At 38.7% G+C, this 20,693-nt stretch overlaps 1 protein-coding gene across 13 annotated transcripts in view; it reads right to left on the bottom strand.

Moving 5' to 3' along the window:
• Slc4a10 (solute carrier family 4 member 10) overlaps window positions 1-20,693 on the bottom strand; it is a 316,713-nt gene that overhangs the window by 55,400 nt on the left and 240,620 nt on the right. For 12 of the 13 annotated variants that reach the window (XM_063283270.1, XM_006234283.5, XM_006234277.5 and 9 more), the window contains 4 exons: window positions 16,631-16,731; window positions 13,370-13,544; window positions 12,684-12,817; window positions 12,047-12,292 (listed from right to left, as the gene is read on the bottom strand). In XM_063283270.1, the coding sequence (XP_063139340.1) occupies window positions 12,047-12,292; window positions 12,684-12,817; window positions 13,370-13,544; window positions 16,631-16,731 (656 nt within the window). The other variant, XM_063283271.1, reaches the window with a different exon arrangement.

Raw genomic sequence — 20,693 nt, 5'->3', positions numbered from 1 at the left:
GAATAACAAAAAACCCAGGATAGCTAAAGCTATCCTCAACAATAAAAGGACTTCAGGGGGAATCACTATCCCTGAACTCAAGCAGTATTACAGAGCAATAGTGATAAAAACTGCATGGTATTGGTACAGAGACAGACAGATAGACCAATGGAATAGAATTGAAGACCCAGAAATGAACGCACACACCTATGGTCACTTGATTTTTGACAAAGGAGCCAAAACCATCAAATGGAAAAAAGATAGCATTTTCAGCAAATGGTGCTGGTTCAACTGGAGGGCAACATGTAGAAGAATGCAGATCGATCCATCCTTATCACCCTGTACAAAGCTTAAGTCCAAGTGGATCAAGGACCTCCACATCAAACCAGACACACTCAAACTAATAGAAGAAAAACTAGGGAAGCATCTGGAACACATGGGCACTGGAAAAAATTTCCTGAACAAAACACCAATGGCTTATGCTCTAAGATCAAGAATCGACAAATGGGATCTCATAAAACTGCAAAGCTTCTGTAAGGCAAAGGACACTGTGGTTAGGACAAAACGGCAACCAACAGATTGGGAAAAGATCTTTACCAATTGTACAACAGATAGAGGCCTTATATCCAAAATATACAAAGAACTCAAGAAGTTAGACCGCAGGGAAACAAATAACCCTATTAAAAATTGGGGTTCAGAGCTAAACAAAGAATTCACAGCTGAGGAATGCCGAATGGCTGAGAAACACCTAAAGAAATGTTCAACATCTTTAGTCATAAGGGAAATGCAAATCAAAACAACCCTGAGATTTCACCTCACACCACTGAGAATGGCTAAGATCAAAAACTCAGGTGACAGCAGATGCTGGCGAGGATATGGGGAAAGAGGAACACTCCTCCATTGTTGGTGGGATTGCAGACTGGTACAACCATTCTGGAAATCAGTCTGGAGTTTCCTCAGAAAATTGGACATTGAACTGCCTGAGGATCCAGCTATACCTCTCTTGGGCATATACCCAAAAGATGCCTCAACATATAAAAGAGACACGTGCTCCACTATGTTCATCGCAGCCTTATTTATAATAGCCAGAAACTGGAAAGAACCCAGATGCCCTTCAACAGAGGAATGGATACAGAAAATGTGGTACATCTACACAATGGAATATTACTCAGCTATCAAAAACAACGAGTTTATGAAATTCGTAGGCAAATGGTTGGAACTGGAAAATATCATTCTGAGTGAGCTAACCCAATCACAGAAAGACATACATGGTATGCACTCATTGATAAGTGGCTATTAGCCCAAATGCTTGAATTACCCTAGATCCCTAGAACAAACGAAACTCAAGACGGATGATCAAAACGTGAATGCTTCACTCGTTCTTTAAATGAGGAAAAAGAATACCCTTGGCAGGGAAGGGAGAGGCAAAGATTAAAACAGAGACTGAAGGAACACCCATTCAGAGCCTGCCCCACATGTGGTCCATACATATACAGCCTCCCAATTAGACAAGATGGATGAAGTAAAGAAGTGCAGACCGCCAGGAGCCGGATGTAGATCGCTCCTGAGAGACACAGCCAGAATACAGCAAATACAGAGGCGAATGCCAGCAGCAAACCACTGAACTGAGAATAGGTCCTCCGTTGAAGGAATCAGAGAAAGAACTGGAAGAGCTTGAAGGGGCTCGAGACCCCATATGTACAACAATGCCAAGCAACCAGAGATTCCAGGGACTAAGCCACTACCTAAAGACTATACATGGACTGACCCTGGACTCTGACCCCATAGGTAGCAATGAATATCCTAGTAAGAGCACCAGTGGAAGGGGAAGCCCTGGGTCCTGCTAAGACTGAACCCCCAGTGAACTAGACTATGGGGGGGAGGGCGGCAATGGGGGGAGGGTTGGGAGGGGAACACCCAGACGGAAGGGGAGGGGGGAGGGGGATGTTTGCCCGGAAACCGGGAAAGGGAATAACACTCGAAATGTATATAAGAAATACTCAAGTTAATAAAAAAAAAAATCCAACCAAAAAAAAAAAAAAGAATATGCATTATCGTCTACAGAGGTGCAGGGTCTCAGGGATACACACATGAAGACACAGCAGCTCTGTGCCTGAACGTTTCATAGCTTATTAGAGGGACAGTGAGACTGGAACAGGTCAAAAATGAACTAGTTTTGGTAGAAGTGTCCTGGAAACAGCACTTTACCATTAGAGTAAGTTAGGTCAATAAATGACTGAAACTAAACCCCAACTTCTTGCCATATAAAAAGTACAGAATGAAGTAGATTACAAACCTAAATATTTTAGGATCTAAACCTATGAAAGTTCTACTAGAAAACAAAGAAGTGCTTCAGGAGATTGGAACGAGTGAAGGGTTCGGGAGTATGACTCTAAGGCATAAAGAAAAGCAGCAGAATGAGGAAACTACAAAGCTCCAGCAACCTAGAGAAGCAGTAGAAAGAAGAAACACACAACAGGACAGGACACGTTGTTAGAAAAACATACTCTGTATTCCAGAGCAATAGTGATAAAACTGTATGGTATTGGTACAGAGATAGGCAGGTAGGTCAGTGAAGACCCAGAAATGAACTCACACACCTATGGTCACTTGATCTTTGACAAAGGAGCTAAAACCATCCAATGGAAAAAAGATAGCATTTTCAATGAATGGTGCTATCTCAACTGGAGGTCAGCATGTAGAAGAATGCAAATTTACCCATTCTTATCGCCTTGTACAAAGTTTAAGTCCAAGTGGATCAAGGACCTCCACATCAAACCAGATACACTCAAAATAATAGGAGAAAAAGTGGGGAAGAGTCTCGGTCACATGGGCACTGGGAAAAATTTCCTGAACAAAACCCCCATGGCTTATGCTCTAAGATCAAAAATCGACAAATGGGACTTCATAAAACTGCAAAGCTTCTGTAAGGCAAAAGACACTGTCAGGACAAAACAGCAACCAACAATTAGGAAAAGATCTTTACCAATCCTACATCTGATGGAGGGCTAATATCCAAAATATACAAAGAACTCACGAAGTTAGACTCCAGAGAGACAAATAACCCTATTAAAAATGGGGTACAGAGCTAAACAAAGAATTCTCAGTTGAGGAATATCGAATGGCTGAGAAACACCTAAAGAAATGTTCAACATCTTTAGTCATAAGGGAAATGCAAATCAAAACAACCCTGAGATTTCACCTCACACCACTGAGAATGGCTAAGATCAAAACTCAGGTGACAGCAAATGCTGGCGAGGATGCGAAGAAAGAGGAACACTCCTCCATTGTTGGTGGGATTGCAGACTGGTACAACCATTCTGGAAATCAGTCTGGAGGTTCCTCAGAAAATTGGACATTGAACTACCTGAGGACCCAGCTATACCTCTCTTGGGCATATACCCAAAAGATGCCCCAACATATAAAAAAGACACATGCACCATTGTGTTCACTGCAGCCTTATTTATAATAGCCAGAAGCTGGAAAGAACCCAGATGCCCTTCAACAGAGGAATGGATACAGAAAATGTGGTACATCTACACAATACACTCAGCTATCAAAAGAACGACTTCATGAAATTCATAGGCAAATGAATGGAACTGGAAAATATCATCCTGAGTAAGGTAACAATCACAGAAAAACACACATAGTATGCACTCACTGATAAGTGAATATTAGCCCAAAAGCTCGAATTACACAAAATACAATCCTCAGACCACATGAAGCTCAAGAAGGATGACCACAATGTGGATGCTTCACCCCTTCTTAAAAGGGGGAACAAAAATATCCATGGGAGGAGATAGGGAGGCAAAACTTAGAGCAGAGATTGAAGGAATGGCCATTCAGAGCCTGCTCCACATGTGGACCATACACACACACACACACACACACACACACACACACACACACACACACACACACACCAAAACTAGATAAGATTGGTGAAGCTAAGAAGTGCATGTTGACTGGAACCAGATATAGATGTCTTCTGAGAGACACAGCCAGAGTATGTCGAATACAGAGGCTAATGCTAACAGTAAACTGAGAATGGGACTGCTGTTGGAGGAATTAGAGAAAGGACTGAAAGAGGTGAAGGGGATGGCAACTCCAAAAGAACAACAAAGCCAACCAATGAGAGCTCCTAGGGACTAAACCACTACCGAAAGACTGACCCATGGCTCCAGCTGCATATGTAGCAGAGGATGGCCTTGCTGGACTCCAAAGGAAGGAGAAGCCCTTGGTTCTGCCAAGGTTGAACACCCAGTGTAAGGGAATTTTGGAGTGGGGCAGGAAGGGAGTGGATGGGGAGCAGAACACCTTTATAGAAGAAGGGGAAGGGGAGGGGATAGGAGGCTTATGGAGGAGAAACCGGGAAAGGTAATAACATTTGAAATGTAAATAAAAAATATCTAATAAAAAAGTAAAAAAAGGAATACAGAATCATACTGTTAACTACTTGGCTTTTTAAAAAGAAGGAAACCATGTAACATGCAATACTTTGAATAAATATACAAAGAAACTTTAAATAAAAGAAAATCATATTCCTGACAAGTTATTAATAACCAAAATATAGTAATGATAAAATAATCATAATCCAATTTAGAAGTAGACAACAGCTCTAAACTGTTTTTCCCGGTCTCCTGAGGAAGATATACAACTGTCTTCCAACAAGTGTATGAATGAAATGCTCTACAGAACTGTCAGTCACACACGAATTTTACTACGATGAGAAGTTCCCTGACTATAGATGGTATGGGTATCATCAAAAAGATAAGAATGCTGGCCACAATTTGTAGAAAAATGAATCCTTCATATGATGGGAGTGTAAATTATTACAATTATTGTGGAAAATCATGTGGAATATCTCAAAGATTTAAAATCAGAGCTAGCACATGATCCATCAAAAATAGTTACGTATTCAAATAAAATGAGACTGTTTTGTCAGAGGCCCATCTGTACCTCAGGTTTATTGTAAACTCATCATAAGAGGCATGAACGAAAAGCAATTTAAGTGCATGTCCACTGTATGAACATGGATGGTCACTGTGTTAAGTAAAACAAGTCAGGAACAAAAAGGAAAGCACCACATGATTGTACTCATCTGTGGAATCAGAACTGTTAACCTCACTGAGGTGGAAAGCAGAATGTTGGTTACCAAAGTCTGCTGAGAACAGCAGAGCCAGGGATATGGAGAAGGTTCATGAGTGGTCATGAGCCACTGTTGTATAGGAGCAAAGGTCGTGCTGCTCTGCTGTGCAATAGCGTGGCTCTGGATAACAATAGCATACTGTCTTTTTCAAAAAGCTAGAAAAAATTTGTTTGAATGTTTCCAACGTAAAGAAACAGTAGTGATGTGTATATAATTTTACGCAGATCTGGATACTATACAATGTACATATGTATTCAAACATTAAGAAGTATTTGGAGTGTCTACATGTGTATCTGGAGTGTCTACATGTGTATCTGGGCTGTCTACATGTGTATTTGGAGTGTCTCCGTGTGTATTTGGAGTGTCTACGTGTGTATCTGGGGTGTCTACATGTGTATCTGGAGTGTCTACATGTGTATTTGGAGTGTCTACGTGTGTATCTGGGGTGTCTACATGTGGATCTGGAGTGTCTCCTTGTGTATTTGGAGTGTCTACGTGTGTATCTGGGGTGTCTACATGTGTATCTGGAGTGTCTACATGTGTATTTGGAGTGTCTACGTGTGTATTTGGAGTGTCTCCATGTGTATTTGGAGTGTCTACATGTGTATTTGGAGTGTCTACGTGTGTATTTGGAGTGTCTATGTGTGTATTTGGAGTGTCTCCGTGTGGATTTGGAGTGTCTCCATGTGTATTTGGAGTGTCTACGTGTGTATCTGGGGTGTCTACATGTGTATCTGGAGTGTCTCCTTGTGTATTTGGAGTGTCTACGTGTGTATCTGGGGTGTCTACATGTGTATCTGGAGTGTCTACATGTGTATTTGGAGTGTCTATGTGTGTATTTGGAGTGTCTATGTGTGTATTTGGAGTGTCTCCGTGTGGATTTGGAGTGTCTACATGTGTATTTGGAGTGTCTACGTGTGTATCTGGGGTGTCTACATGTGTATCTGGAGTGTCTCCTTGTGTATTTGGAGTGTCTACGTGTGTATCTGGGGTGTCTACATGTGTATCTGGAGTGTCTACATGTGTATTTGGAGTGTCTACATGTGTATTTGGAGTGTCTCCGTGTGGATTTGGAGTGTCTACATGTGTATTTGGAGTGTCTACGTGTGTATCTGGGGTGTCTACATGTGTATCTGGATTGTCTCCTTGTGTATTTGGAGTGTCTACGTGTGTATCTGGGGTGTCTACATGTGTATCTGGAGTGTCTCCATGTGTATTTGGAGTGTCTACGTGTGTATTTGGAGTGTCTCCGTGTGTATTTGGAGTGTCTACATGTGTATTTGGAGTGTCTACATGTGTATTTGGAGTGTCTACATGTGTATTTGGAGTGTCTACATGTGTATCTGGAGTGTCTATGTGTGTATTTGGAGTGTCTATGTGTGTATTTGGAGTGTCTCCGTGTGGATTTGGAGTGTCTCCATGTGTATTTGGAGTGTCTACATGTGTATTTGGAGTGTCTACGTGTGTATTTGGGGTGTCTACATGTGAATTTGGAGTGTCTACATGTGTATTTGGAGTGTCTACATGTGTATTTGGAGTGTCTACATGTGTATTTGTTTCTCTGTAAGATGGCATACAATACAGGATTTAGAGGGGAAATATCTTATGCCAAGATTGCATGTCAGTTTTTTAAAGTAGCATTAATTGGAATCAGTGCATTATTACAAGCATAGGACATGAAGTAGGGAAGAGGAGGTGTTGGCGAGGCCTGGAGAAATTGTAGGAGATAATGTGGAGTACACATAAAAAGATACTTATAAGATATATGACAAGTTCTTTACAGACACAGTGGCAGCAAAAGGGATCTCAACTGTCCTGCCCTACCATCACGGAAACTCGTCTAGTGGAGGCATACAGGGATTATTGAGCAAAACACAAGAAAACAAAACAAAAATTAGTTGTTATTAGTTCTAGGTGGATATAATCAATGTTATGTAGGAAAAGCAATCAGAAACGTCAGAATGCAGTTTTCTTAAATCTGATCCTTTATTTTTTGACTAGTGACTTATAATTAATGAATGAACCATGAAACCTTCCTTCACCTTCTTCCTGTATTTCTAGTCAACATCTAGAGTTCCCTGGTAGACTGATGTCCTATTTCACCGACTTCCTCCAGAAGATTTCTTCACCAAGTCAATATCCTGACTAAATTTTAAATCTAAACTAATTTTTGGATTTGTATATATAAATTAAATATATCCATATATAATTAAATATTCATTCCATATTAAGATTCTAATAGTGTGTCAGTTTATTGAAAATTTGTAGATTCACTTATTTTTTTTAAATGAAGGCTGTGTTACGAGAGCTAAAAGTGAAACATTTAAGGTGAGCAAACTGTAAACGGCAACACCTATGTAGGGGAGGAGAGAAGTGGGGCCGCCATTCCATTTAAGCAAGCATGGAGGCATAGAGGTCAGACATGTGGTGGGCAAGCAGCCATGTGGCAGGGAGGAGAGAGTCAGGGGAAGAGCAAGGGAGTCAAAGAATGAGGGACAGCATGCTTGGGACAGAGCTGCAAAAAACAACAACAACAACAACAACAACATTAAGCTAGTCAGAGTAATTCAGAAAAGCAGGCAGGCTTGTAGAGGAATATCTTTAAAATAATCATACAAGAAAATCAAATAAATTTCAGAGAAATATTGAGGTTAGAAAGATAAATAACTGGAAAAAAAACACTTGTCTTCCAAATGACCTGGTTTCAGGTCCAAGAACCTTCATGGTGGGCACAAAAGGTTTAACTGTAGTTTCAGGGCATCCGACATTATTTTATGGACACCATACGCACCATTCAAAGTCAGTCTCTCTCTCTCTCTCTCTCTCTCTCTCTCTCTCTCTCTCTCTCTCTCTGTCTGTCTGTCTCTCTCTCTCTCTCTCTCTCACACACACACACACACACTCAAACCATTTACTTGTCAACAATTATTTTTAAAATGTTTAGTTGACCAACGTGCATTAAAACATGACTTGAGGATTTCTATAGCATTGTGGTAGAACTATGGAGAACAAAGTTGTATTTGAGTTTTTAAACCTTAAAAGAGGCTCAAACTTTGTTGAGTAACTAAGAAAGGACATTGAGTATAATACCAACTAGGAACATTTATTCAAAACAGATTACAATCTTTTCTTACATAAAGGAGCATAAAACAAATGTTGGAATGTGGCAAGAGCAAAATGCATTACTCATCACTTAGTAATCGGGACTCTCCTTTAGAAACTCAGAAAGTATTTTTTAAAATTTCATATATATATATATATATATGAATGAAACAGAGATCCTGAATTTTGCTTCACCTCATATATTTGAAAAGAATAATGCATACTTTTTTAGGTTTTTTTTTAGGTCAGTATACAAAGTAATGGATTCAACTGTGGCATTTTCATACTGTGTCATACACTGTTCTCGTGTATTCTCACCCACAGCCAGCACCCTCTGGCTAGGAAGGAACTCCCTTTCTTCTCCCTTTTCTTTCTCCTTTCTTGTCACATTATGCATTTTTACTCTTTCTTTTATTAGTCATCTGAGAACCTTATTATTATGTACTGAAGAAACATTTCATCTGACACGAGCAGAACATTTTATTTTTGCCATTCCTTAAAATCAGTGCAACCAAGGAAAACAATTGCCTCAAACTCATTAGTTATTGCTAACGTGACAAATTCGGTTTGATCATCTGGTATAGAATATACTCAAAATGAAATAGATTCTCTTGGCACTAGCTCTTCACAAAATAAAAGGGAGGTGAATTTTGAAGTGTAAGGTCTACATATTACTGCATTGTGAGGTTAAGATGCCAGCAAAGCTAGGAAAGTTTTGTTGCTTTTGTTATTTAAATCAAGGGTACCCCAAGAACAAGGCCCACAGAGTTAACTAAGCAGGGTTCATAGGGGATCACAGAGACTGAGGATGCATGGGTCTTGCTGTATTTAATGCTGACATCTCATTTCAAGACTGATTCTTTTCCATCACAAATTGCCCTCCTCGCCTTCTCAGTGCCCTCTGTGCATGTGCATTTCATCCTCTTTGACACCCAACTGACCTAGGTTTATGTTCTGCATTCATTTGCCACCTTCTATTTTCTTAACCTTTGCTAAATGTCTTCTTATTCTACCACCTCTCAACATAATGCTGCTTCTTAAGGTAATAACAACTTTCTGAAAAGCCCACTCCTTGATTTTGTTGGATCCCCTTTCTTTTCTTTCTTCTCTACAGAGCTATGATACATCCTTACTTCTTGCCTTCTACAACTGTCAGCACTTTTGCTTCAACTTTTATGCCTGAAATAATCTTCATTATTCTAACTTTAAACCAGCTATATTATCCAGGGCTCAATCCTTAATTCTTAAGACTATTCTCTCTTCAGTGTCCAGGACATACATGGTGGGGGAGAGAAAAGACTCTTCGAAAGTTTCCTCTCATTGCCTCACACACACAGTAGTGCATGTGCCCCCAATCAATCACCAACAGATTTTTTATCTTTATTAACTTGAGTATTTCTTATTTACATTTTGCTTGTTATTCCCCTTCCTGGTTTCCAGGCCAACATCCCCCTAACCCCTCCCTCTCCCCTTATATATGGGCTTCCCCTCTCCATCCTCCCCCCATTACCACCCTCCCCCCAACAATCATGTTCACTAGGGGTTCAGTCTTGGCAGGACCAAGGGCTTCCCCTTCCACTGGTGCTCTTACTAGGCTATTCATTGCTACCTATGAGGTCAGAGTCCAGGGTCAGTCCATGTATAGTCTTTGGGTAGTGGCTTAGTCCCTGGAAGCTCCGGTTGTTTGACATTGTTGTGCATATAGGGTCTGGAGCCCTTTCAAGCTCTTCCAGTCCTTTCTCTGATTCCTTCAACGGGGATCCCGCTCTCAGTTCAGTGGATTGCTGCTGGCATTCGCCTCTGTATTTGGTGTATTCTGGCTGTGTCTCTCAGGAGAGATCTACATCAGGTTCCTGTCAGCCTGCACTTCTTTGCTTCATCCATCTTATCTAGTTTGGTGGCTGTATATGTATGGGCCACATGTGGGGCAGGCTCTGAATGGGTGTTCCTTCTGCCTCTGTTCTAAACTTTGCCTCCCTGTTCCCTGCCAAGGGTATTCTTGTTCCCCTTTTAAAGAAGGAGTGAAGCATTCACATTTTGGTCATCCTTCTTGAGTTTCATGTGTTCTGTGCATCTAGGGTAATTCAAGCATTTGGGCTAATAGCCACTTATCAATGAGTGCATAACATGTGTGTTTTTCTGTGATTGGGTTACCTCACTCAGGATGATATTTTCCAGTTCCATCCATTTGCCTACGAATTTCATAAAGTCATTGTTTTTGATAACTGAGTAATATTCCATTGTGTAGATGTACCACATTTTCTGTATCCATTCCTCTGTTGAAGGGCATCTGGGTTCTTTCCAGCTTCTGGCTATTATAAATAATATAAATAGTGGAGCACGTGTCTTTTTATATGTTGGGGCATCTTTTGGGTATATGCCCAAGAGAGGTATAGCTGGATCCTCAGGCAGTTCAATGTCCAATTTTCTGAGGAGCCTCCAGACTGCTTTCCAGAATGGTTGTACCAGTCTGCAATCCCACCAACAATGGAGGAGTGTTCCTCTTTCTCCTCATCCTCGCCAGCATCTGCTGTCACCTGAGTTTTTGATCTTAGCCATTCTCACTGGTGTGAGGTGAAATCTCAGGGTTGTTTTGATTTGCATTTCCCTGATGACTAAAGATGTTGAGCATTTCTTTAGGTGTTTCTCGGGCATTTGGCATTCCTCAGCTGTGAATTCTTTGTTTAGCTCTGAACCCCATTCATCAACAGTTTTTAAAATTAATGTTAGCATATGACTGTGTAAATTTTGATTCTGATCAAATTACTGTTACTATATGGCTCTTCCTGAATGTCCGTGACACCCACTTTTCTCCTTAATGCAATAACAATGCTACCAATATCTATCTTATTTGGGAAAATTAGTTTACCTGTTAATCTTGAATTTTCTTGTTTCCAAATAGAAGTACTTTGTTCTAAGCTTTTTCCAAAGTCAAGGAAAACGTTAAATACCAAGAACTACATTGTTTTAAAAACTGCATCATTGTCTCACAATTTAAGAATCACAACACTAAACTATTGTTAATTAATTTTGACATTGAATTTCTAGCAATAAAGAAATATTTAAAATATTTGAGTTATATCTAAGTGATGTTGGTGGCTGGAACAAAAGTTACACACGTCCAATGGGGAGCATATGACTTCAAACATTTGTTCTGTGATGTTGCAGACATAAATTGAACAGAAACTGTAAAATTAAATAAGCATACCATTTAATGACCACATAAATGCGCTACAGGTACAATGCTGGTGCAGTCCCTGATTTCTGGTTTACCAAAATTAGAAAGATCCAATGTGTCTTCAGTCTGAACTACACAATCTCCTTCAGCAAATAATACTTAAGTATTTGTTACTACAAACAGTCAAAAGCAAAATTAGACTTAAGTTTTGCTGGTTTTCATTTGTCTTTAATCACAATTTCAAACATCAAGTAAAAACAACTTAAACTCTAAGAGTTTCTTTTACTTAGTTTTTTAAATCTGAACTTAAAAGCATAGTAAAATGATACAGTTTGGAAAACAGAACCAATCTGTTTTATATTGACTTGGTTAATTATGTGTTTATTTTATGAAACACTTGACAAACAGCTCTTTAGAACGATGTTCTTGGCAGGGATGACATGACAAGAACACAAGAATCTGACGTGGGGCTGAGTAGATGACTTAAAATCCTATTCAGCTCTAAAAGACCAGGGTGTAGGTCATGGATCAATGCAAGGCCCTCTCTCTGATGAGTAAGGTCTTCATATTTCTTAAACAACAGCAGTATTTGTAAAAGGAGGAGCCCAGCAGTCAGAAGCAGGCATCGGACTACTTACGAGTACTGTGTCAGCAGTTCCAAGTCGTTGTGCATATTGATTGGATAGGATTCACTGAGCTCAAACAACTTCTCCAGGGCTTCATAGATAAAAATGATGCAAATGAGAGAAGCAAATGCTTCTTCAGTGAACCGGGTGATATAGCAGACAAGGGAACTCGCATCAGTGGCCACGAGTATGATGCACAGTGTTGCAGTCCAGAGCCCAATGCTGGCCCGTAAGGACAAGTATGACAGCCCATATTCTCTAGGAGAGATAAGAGCGTGTGGGAAGAAGGTCATTTGACAGCTTGATACAATTTAAACAAGAGGAAAGAAGCCTAAACCAGGAAGTGAAAGGAAACAACTTCACATCCCTTGGCTCTCTGAGTTTAAGACTTTGTCGGTAGAGAAATCTAAGAGGACAAACTAATGGGTGTTTCTCAGTGCTTGAAAATGAATCTTGTTTAGTATAAATACTACATGCACAGTATACACACAAATATTTTCACTTTTCCTGTATTCCCATTGAGAGACAAAATGAGAAACTGAAGTAATTCACTTCTCCCTGAAGACCTCCAGCAGTGATGATGTTGGATGAAGAGAAACCAAGCAAAGCAATACAAAGGCATACAGTAGCCAAGAGTCGCAGCACTTACTTGCAGAATTTAAACAAGATCTTTTCAAACACCAGAACAGGTCCCGTACTGCCTAATATGGTCAGGGGCTGTCCACCAAAAAGAGAATAGGCTATCCCGGTCATAGATGCTCCAAAGAGTGATTCGATTGCACTCTGAAAACACATGAATGGACCTATTACCTCAACTGCACAGGTAGCACTTGTGACAGGTGTAAACATTTCAGACACATTGGGTCACAGTTTTACCCTTCACTGTGCTATTCCTAGAGACCTGGGCAGAATGTGGGAAATAAGGCTGAGAAAGTGACCAGTGGGGCTCAAATTTGTTGATAGTAACTGGGAAGTATAATCTATATTTTCCTGCTTCATTTTTATTGCTTTACAAAATATTTAAAATTTTTATTCAGTGTCTGAACAGAAGCATGACTCAGAATTTTCAAAAATGGACTCAACTTAAAACTGACCTAGAATTGTAGGTCGAGTGCATGGCATCAGGCCATAGCCTTGCACAACACTGAAAGTTAGTATTTACAAGACATTCTGTTCTTTGATAACCAGCTCCACTAGCCATCCAGGAAATTCATAGAAAGCTAATCCTCTGGACCATGTGTCAAATCTCTCCAAAAACCCAAAGTCCAATGCTCACTAACATAACTGCAAACCTTAGAAGACAGATTAAGGTTCAAAGAAAAGAACAATACATACTATACGACCTTCGGTGGCTTCTCCCAGCAGTCCTCCAAATGTGATGACAGGAGACATACATGCACAGTAGAGAAACAGGAATGATGCTAAGCACTGCAGGCTGAAAGCATCCCTGAAGTCACTCCAGAAGAACGGAGCCTTCCTTTTGATATCTAATATAAGTCCCCCAAAAATCCTAGGACACAGGGTGGGGGGACACAAGAGTGAAACCCAAAGATAAAAAGCTTGTCAGTTAGAAAGTTCCTTTGCCCTGTCACCCAGTCACAGTAAACATTTTCCATCAGCAGGGATGAGACCCACATTAGACTATCACATTTCATTATGATGACCTACAGAAGCAGCTTAGCATTGCTACCCTACCCCAATATTGTTCCTATAACTAAAAAAAAATCATCAGGCTTTCTCAGGCATTCATCGGGGATTCATCAATTAAATTTCAAATAATGAGAGATTCCAATCTATGTGTCATTCCCTTATTAATAATAAACTCAGGCCTTCACTGTCAACCTTGGAACTGTGTGTGAGTGTGTGTGTGTGTGTGTGTGTGTGTGTGTGTGTGTGTGTGTGTTGAACTTATTTAGCATAGCAGGAAATGAGAGACAGAGAGACAACTGGTCTTTGTGAGTGATACTCATTAATATCATCCTAAAGCAAATACAACTGAGTTTAATCGTGACTCCCGTCACTTAGTCCCTCTATCAATAAACAAGACTCTGTAAGAAGACAACTAAATGAACACATGGATAACAATATTCAATAGAGACAGATAGATTCTGAGGGTTTGTTTGTTTCAGGAAACTAAAAAGGTAACTTAATATAACCAAACTAGGTAAATGTTATTTTGTTCTACTACTGCCGACACATATTCTAACCCCGATCAATTACATGACAATGATGACTTTTTCTGGAAATATTTCACTTATTCCAAATATGACCAAAGAAAACACCCTGAAACACCTCACATGGCTTTGTACTTGGGAGAGGAATTTAAACAGTGAAGGGATGTTTAAGATCTGAGCACTAATGTTCTCTAGCATATTAGGAATGAAAACACCAGTAAGTGGGCTTTCTCAATACTTGAATATTTGATGACAACATTCAGATTTAACATTTGATATTGAAAGTTCATCTTTTCCATGGAATAAAGACGGATCTTAAAGTAAGAATGTAATATGGTTCCTACATGGACGCTAACGGTTAAAAATATTCTATAGCTGGAGAGGGTGGCCCAGCACTCCAGAGGCAGGTGGCAGGATTATGAGTTTGAGGTCAGTCTGAAATATATAGCAAAACCATGTATCAAAAAAGTGCTAAATCAAGAACTGTAAGATTTCTAAGTGCTGATACTATGCTCAATATTCTTGGATTATAAAAAATTAAACTTCTGTTATTTTGTGAAAAGAGTGTTCTTTTTTAATGTTATCTCAAAAGTGATTTTTTTCTTAAAAATTGAGTTTTATTTGACTGTGAAATTATGTTCAGAATAACTGAGTTTTTATCTATTTATTTGCTGTGGTATGTTTGTGGGGCTTGTCTCTTCTTCTGCCATGTGGGTTCTGGAGATAACTCAGGTGACCAGGCTTGGCACAGAGCCGTTTCACTGGCCCTTAATTCTCTTGATTGAATGGAGAAATAATAGTTGTCTATTAGTAACTATCTAATGTTATATGAGTGTAAAATCACTGTTTATTTAGTGATTTCTTCAACTAAAAATGATTGAGAATAAAATTCTGAGACAAAGGGACTTCTGAGGCTCAGAGATTCTTCCAGAGAACACATGGCATGCACACATGTGCAAACCTCACGTAAGGTCTCTCACTGCGTTTGGCAAAACATAAGTGTGTAAATGCTGTATAGTTTCTATTTCTGAATAATACGTTACCTTGTCAAAGTCACAGTTCAAAGTAGATTTATTCCACTAAGCTAAGCATTCATTTATGATTTATATCCTACCTATCTCTAAAAATAATTTGAGATAGTCATGAACTATTAATTAGTAATTAAGATGTGTAGTTTGATAGCATTTCATTAGACCACTGCTGTGTAATCACTTATTTGAGCATACGTCAGTTCGAATAGTTGTTAGATAGCTGTGTAATAAAAGTGCTTTTATTGGTAAAGATCTAAATCCAGAAGTGGGAGTTGATTACAGAAGAACAGTGCAAGAGCAGCCCAGATGTACACCAGCAATTCCAGGAGAGCAGAGGAGTAATGGAAACTTCAAGTCAGGTCAGCCACAGAGTCTGTGGAAGAACTCTGGAGAAGCGAAGATACCGGATATTGGTGACCTGGGAGGATTTAGGAAGCAGTAAGGAAAAGTGAACTCGAAAAATCTAAGCTATGTGGTATGTTACACCTGAGAGGAGAAGAAAAATATATACCATCAAAAGTAAAAAAGACAGTATTTAAAGGTATGAAAGCAACAGAATGAGTACAAAGCTTCCAGGGAAGGGAGAAGGAAATGCTTGAACCATCTGAACATCAGTGTGACGCCAAGGGAGATGTTAAAGGACATTTCTTCAGAGACAAACAGCAAGAAAGGGAAACAAAGGAGAATCGAAATGCAGGGTTGTCAGGAACTGAGAAGTCAGCAGTGGGCTCACTGCAAGCAGTACAGAAAATGGCCCAAGGGAGGGCCACCAATCCTACAAAGCCTTGGCAATTGTCTTTAATTATAGGGAGGCTGTCCACACAAGCTCCCTGAAGAGACATCCACCCAAGGGTTCTGATTTTCTCCTCACACATTGCTTGCAGAAAGACAAGCTGTCAAAAACCCATAAAAACATTTTATGAAATAAATTGAAGCTTTCATCTCTTCAAAGGTGTATGATTAGAAAAATAAATCATATAGCTCTTTCAAATCACAGGCAGAATAATAAAAAAATACCATTATATACATCATGCTAGCATGTAATGAGGTAAGGTCTACAGGACTTAATTCTTGGTATTTAGTTTTATTTCCATCTTGAACTTAAAGCTTTCAACAAGCTGTTTTGGAAGCATCAACTGACAGTTTCCTTATTCATTTTAAGACTCCGTGAATGTATTTTATGCTTCATAAAATGAAAGACTAGGGTCAGATGGAATGGTGTAGCTACTGTTCTCTTTTAACAGTAGTGACAATCATTATTCACTTCAGAGACCTCAAATTAATTGGCATTTCACTCTCAAAGAGTAGATATTAAACATATAAAAATTAGATCTTGAAACAATTCCTGCATAGAAGACATCGTTTCAGTCACCAACATGGCTGTCACTAACCTCCCAGTCCGCTGGAGCTCAGGTCCACTGTGTCCTCCATGTTGCTCAGGTCCGCCATGAGCCGCTGTTCCATTTGGTAGAGAAGGAGTCTTCCTCTTCTCCTGCAGGGAGTTTTTGTGGGTGTGTATTTTGTTGCACTGGTGGGCATTCATTACAAAAACGACATTTTCCTACTTTGAAGCCATGTGTAAAATGGCTAGGACCAGAGGTTCTGTGCTTAGTGGCTGATTAGCCTTTGAAAATGCATCCAATCTGCTACGGTTTTCATTCTTCCCTCATCACTGGGGATGACAACAGTCCCCATTTTACAGTGTAGACGAGCTAGATGAGTGATGGGCACTTTTTACATCTTACACATAACAATTTTTAGCTGCCCTATTTTGTGCCATACATTGGTATAGATGCTATAGTTGCAAAGGTAAGCAGAAAATGTCTGTGCTTTGGGGCTGGAATACACACAGCTCACTAGAAAGGTGTTGTGTATTGTGTCCAAGGCCTGAATTTAATTCCTATCAGAAAAGAAAGGGGAAAAGAAAAAATTCTCTACCATTTCACTATTTTTTAGTATCATTATCTATTTCTCTAGACCGTGTCTTCCTAGAAAGGGATACTTATGCTCTGAGTCCTCATGCCTCATAGGCAAGTACTATTACAAAAGGAAGTTTCTGTTGAACCGATGGCAAATTAACTGAGGTTTATGTGAGTGCCATTTTCCTGTTTTATTCCACTTACTTTTGCTAGTGACAGAGAAATCTAAACGAAAGAAATCAGAGTCCTCCCTAAAATTCCTTCTCTGGTCATCTTAGATTTTGTCAATGTATTTAAAAGTATTTAAAAGAATGATAAAGAACGTTTCAGTTAGACAATAAAATTTGTACTTGGTTGCCATTCCAAACTAGAATTAGAATAAATGTGAAGTACAGATTGATAAATTAGTTTATTTTATGTACAATAGGACATTTAGATAGAAGGATATGTGTTTTACATATGATGAAATGGTTTTGTATTAAGTGCAATAAAGGAAAGTTCATGCATTAGTATTTCTACAGTTCCTACAGGTATAGGAAAAGATGAACTAGATTAAACTTAACTATGAGAGAGAAGATATATTTCACTTGATGATGGGCTTATCTTTACAGATAAATATAAGACATTTAAGGTGAATATGAAAGATTTAAGAGTGGCTGTCTTCACTTCCAATTACCTAGGAAACATGTCAGAGCTTCTACAACTCTCAGTAAACAAGTGAACATATACAGTCTTCTGTGAAAATAACCCCTTTGAATAATTTAACTTTTGTTTTATACATTTAAAAAGTTGTACATTGATAAGATAGACAATAAATAATTACGATATTAACCATTCTAAGCACATGTTTACTCAAGGAGTAGAAAACCACTGAAGAATGTAATGCTTATAAAAATCAATATTCTGAATAAATGGAATTTATTTTAGTCTATTTTGAATGTTTTTAATGTTTGAAAGACCCTTAAAGTATACCAGTAGATAAATTAGGCTTGTAGAACATATAGAAACTCATAGGAAATACAGAGAAAATTAAATTTAAATATTTAATTCTACAGTAGATTACAAAAAATGAGATTTATGAAAGAAATAAAAATCTCACCCAGAGCACAAGGTGTCTGAGGAGACTGGGAGGGGAGGAAGGAGCAGCAATTATAAACTGAGTTTTCAGACAGGCTCTGTGGAAATGACCATGTGGGGAAACTTGGTGGAGGTGAGAGAATCAGGCATCCTAAATAACCTGAGGACATCAGAGGAGGAAGACCGGCCAGTGCCATAGTCTTAAGGAGCAGAATGTTTGGATGACCTGAATGACACCAGGACAAAAGAAAGTAGAAGAGACACATTCACAGGAAAAGAGGATGTGAGGTAGAGACTTGCACAGCCACTAAACCTATCTGACTTTTTTCTCCATCAAATGGGAAATGTTTACAAATGTTTGAGGACAGAAATAATAAACAGAACTTGGAATTAGTTTGACTATGAGGTTGAAGAGAGATTCTAGGGTATAGAATAAAGCAACAAGCTAAGGAGCTATTTCAGAAACCCAGGCAAAAGGTGATGGAAAGTTGAATCAGGGAGGCCACAGGGAGAAACAGTATATTTATGGATAGAGACAGAAGGAAAGGCATCTGAATAATCTGAAAGAACAGATATAAGGTATGAGATGAAATAATGGACTGTTTTGGTCCAATCATTTACAAGAATATATTTAACTATTAAATAAGATGGGAAGATACAAATGCAATTGATTTTGAGGAAAACTCAGAGATCTTTATATACTCCTAGAAATTATAATTACAAGAGAGTTATAAAGAAATGAGACTGTATTAAATTTGGCTTAAACTATCAGATATTCAAGTAGACACATAGGATAGGCTGATGATTAACACGAGTTCAGTTTAGAAAGTAAATGTGGAAAAGGTTTAACACTCTAAGACTTGATGATATTACCAAGAACATGAGCACAGATAGAGGCAGATATGAATAGAGCGAGCATGGTTATGGTCTAAGTGTTAGTGTCAACATAAAGAAATCAGAGAGAAGAGGAAGAACGAGCCAAGTGACCCATGAGACTGTAGGAATACCATGAGACTGTGCTGTTTAGGAACTAAGCAAAGAGAATACACTCAGGATAAGGGCAATTCTATCAAATGTTGCTTTGAATGTACTAAGTGCAATAGAGACCAAAAAGTTACCATAGCTTTTACCATTGTGGATGGCACTGGTGGCAATTAGTTTAGTGACGTAAAGGGTGATGCCAATGAGCTAGGTATGTGTAGAGAAGTATAAGAAAGGTAGTGGAGATGTGTATTATAGAGACCTCCTTTATAGCATTCTATTGCACGTGAAAGCAAAAATGAGTAGCTGACAAAGTGATATTAAAGCAGTTACTTTGTAAAAAAAATTATGACTTAACAATATTTTATTACAGTGAGACAACACAGAAGGATTGATAAATGATGAGAGAGGGCATTTTGGCAGAGCAAAGTCCTTGAGTAGATGCCTAGAGCTGGCATGTGGGGCACAACTAGAATGCTTACTGTCATCACAAGCAATGAAGGGAGGACCGGTCTCAACTTTTTTCATGAAACTGAGAAACAAAACATGTAGCAGCAAGGGTCACAGACAGTATGCTAAAATGTTGACAGAGAGCCAGGGTGCAAAAGAACGGCTGGCCTTGGGAAGGACGGAATGGTGAATGGGGAGCACTAAGGGTTCACTTGAGCCATGTGGTCATTAAATGATGGGAAGCTAGTTGATAAAGCCACACTCTTCCCTTCCACTTTGGCAATGACAGTGTGTCAAACAGAGCAAAAAGTCAGATGCTTATAGAGCTGTAGGTTTGACAACATGAAAAGAGCAAAGAAGCAGAAGGAAGAGTGATGCAGTGACAGAAATAAGAGCATAAAGGAGAACTTCAGGCTCATCTCTTGAGATGACAGGTTGTTCTTTTTTATTACTTAAAAGAAAATGTATTAAAAATGCTGTCATCTGTACAATTCAAAAGGAATAAAAAAACCACAAAAATATTTGACAAGAATAATATTATTTAAATGAGGGTGAATTCAAGATGCTTAATATATGCTAATTTATTTTAGTACTTTAATAAAAGAAAACAGCTCATATTATCTAATATTTAAATATAGCATGGAGTTTAAAATATTAATATTATACAAGTATACAGTATATATCTAAATTTATACTCATTGTATAATATCTTGCTAGCTAATATAATAGGCTTTAACCATGTGTTCATACAAATTCAATTTGTTAATTGCAGTAGCCACATTACTAATATTTAATAGTAGGTTAGTGATTAGAGACCATGACTATAGAATGCTTTCTTTACTGGACAAATTCTGTTGAGCAGTTCTGAAACAAAGCATCCATACTGTGGAATAAAGCATTCATTCATGGTCAGACAAATACACCATGGCAGAACCTAGATAATATAATTCCTAATTCAATGTTCTTCATGTTACCATTTCCTAATACCTGGAATTTGCTAATTCTTATTTTCTCCTAAAAAATAAAA

Source organism: Rattus norvegicus, chromosome 3 (genome assembly GCF_036323735.1).
Source record: "Rattus norvegicus strain BN/NHsdMcwi chromosome 3, GRCr8, whole genome shotgun sequence".
In the NCBI taxonomy this organism is placed as follows: Eukaryota; Metazoa; Chordata; class Mammalia; order Rodentia; family Muridae; genus Rattus; species Rattus norvegicus.
This window is presented reverse-complemented; position numbering and strand designations above follow the sequence as displayed.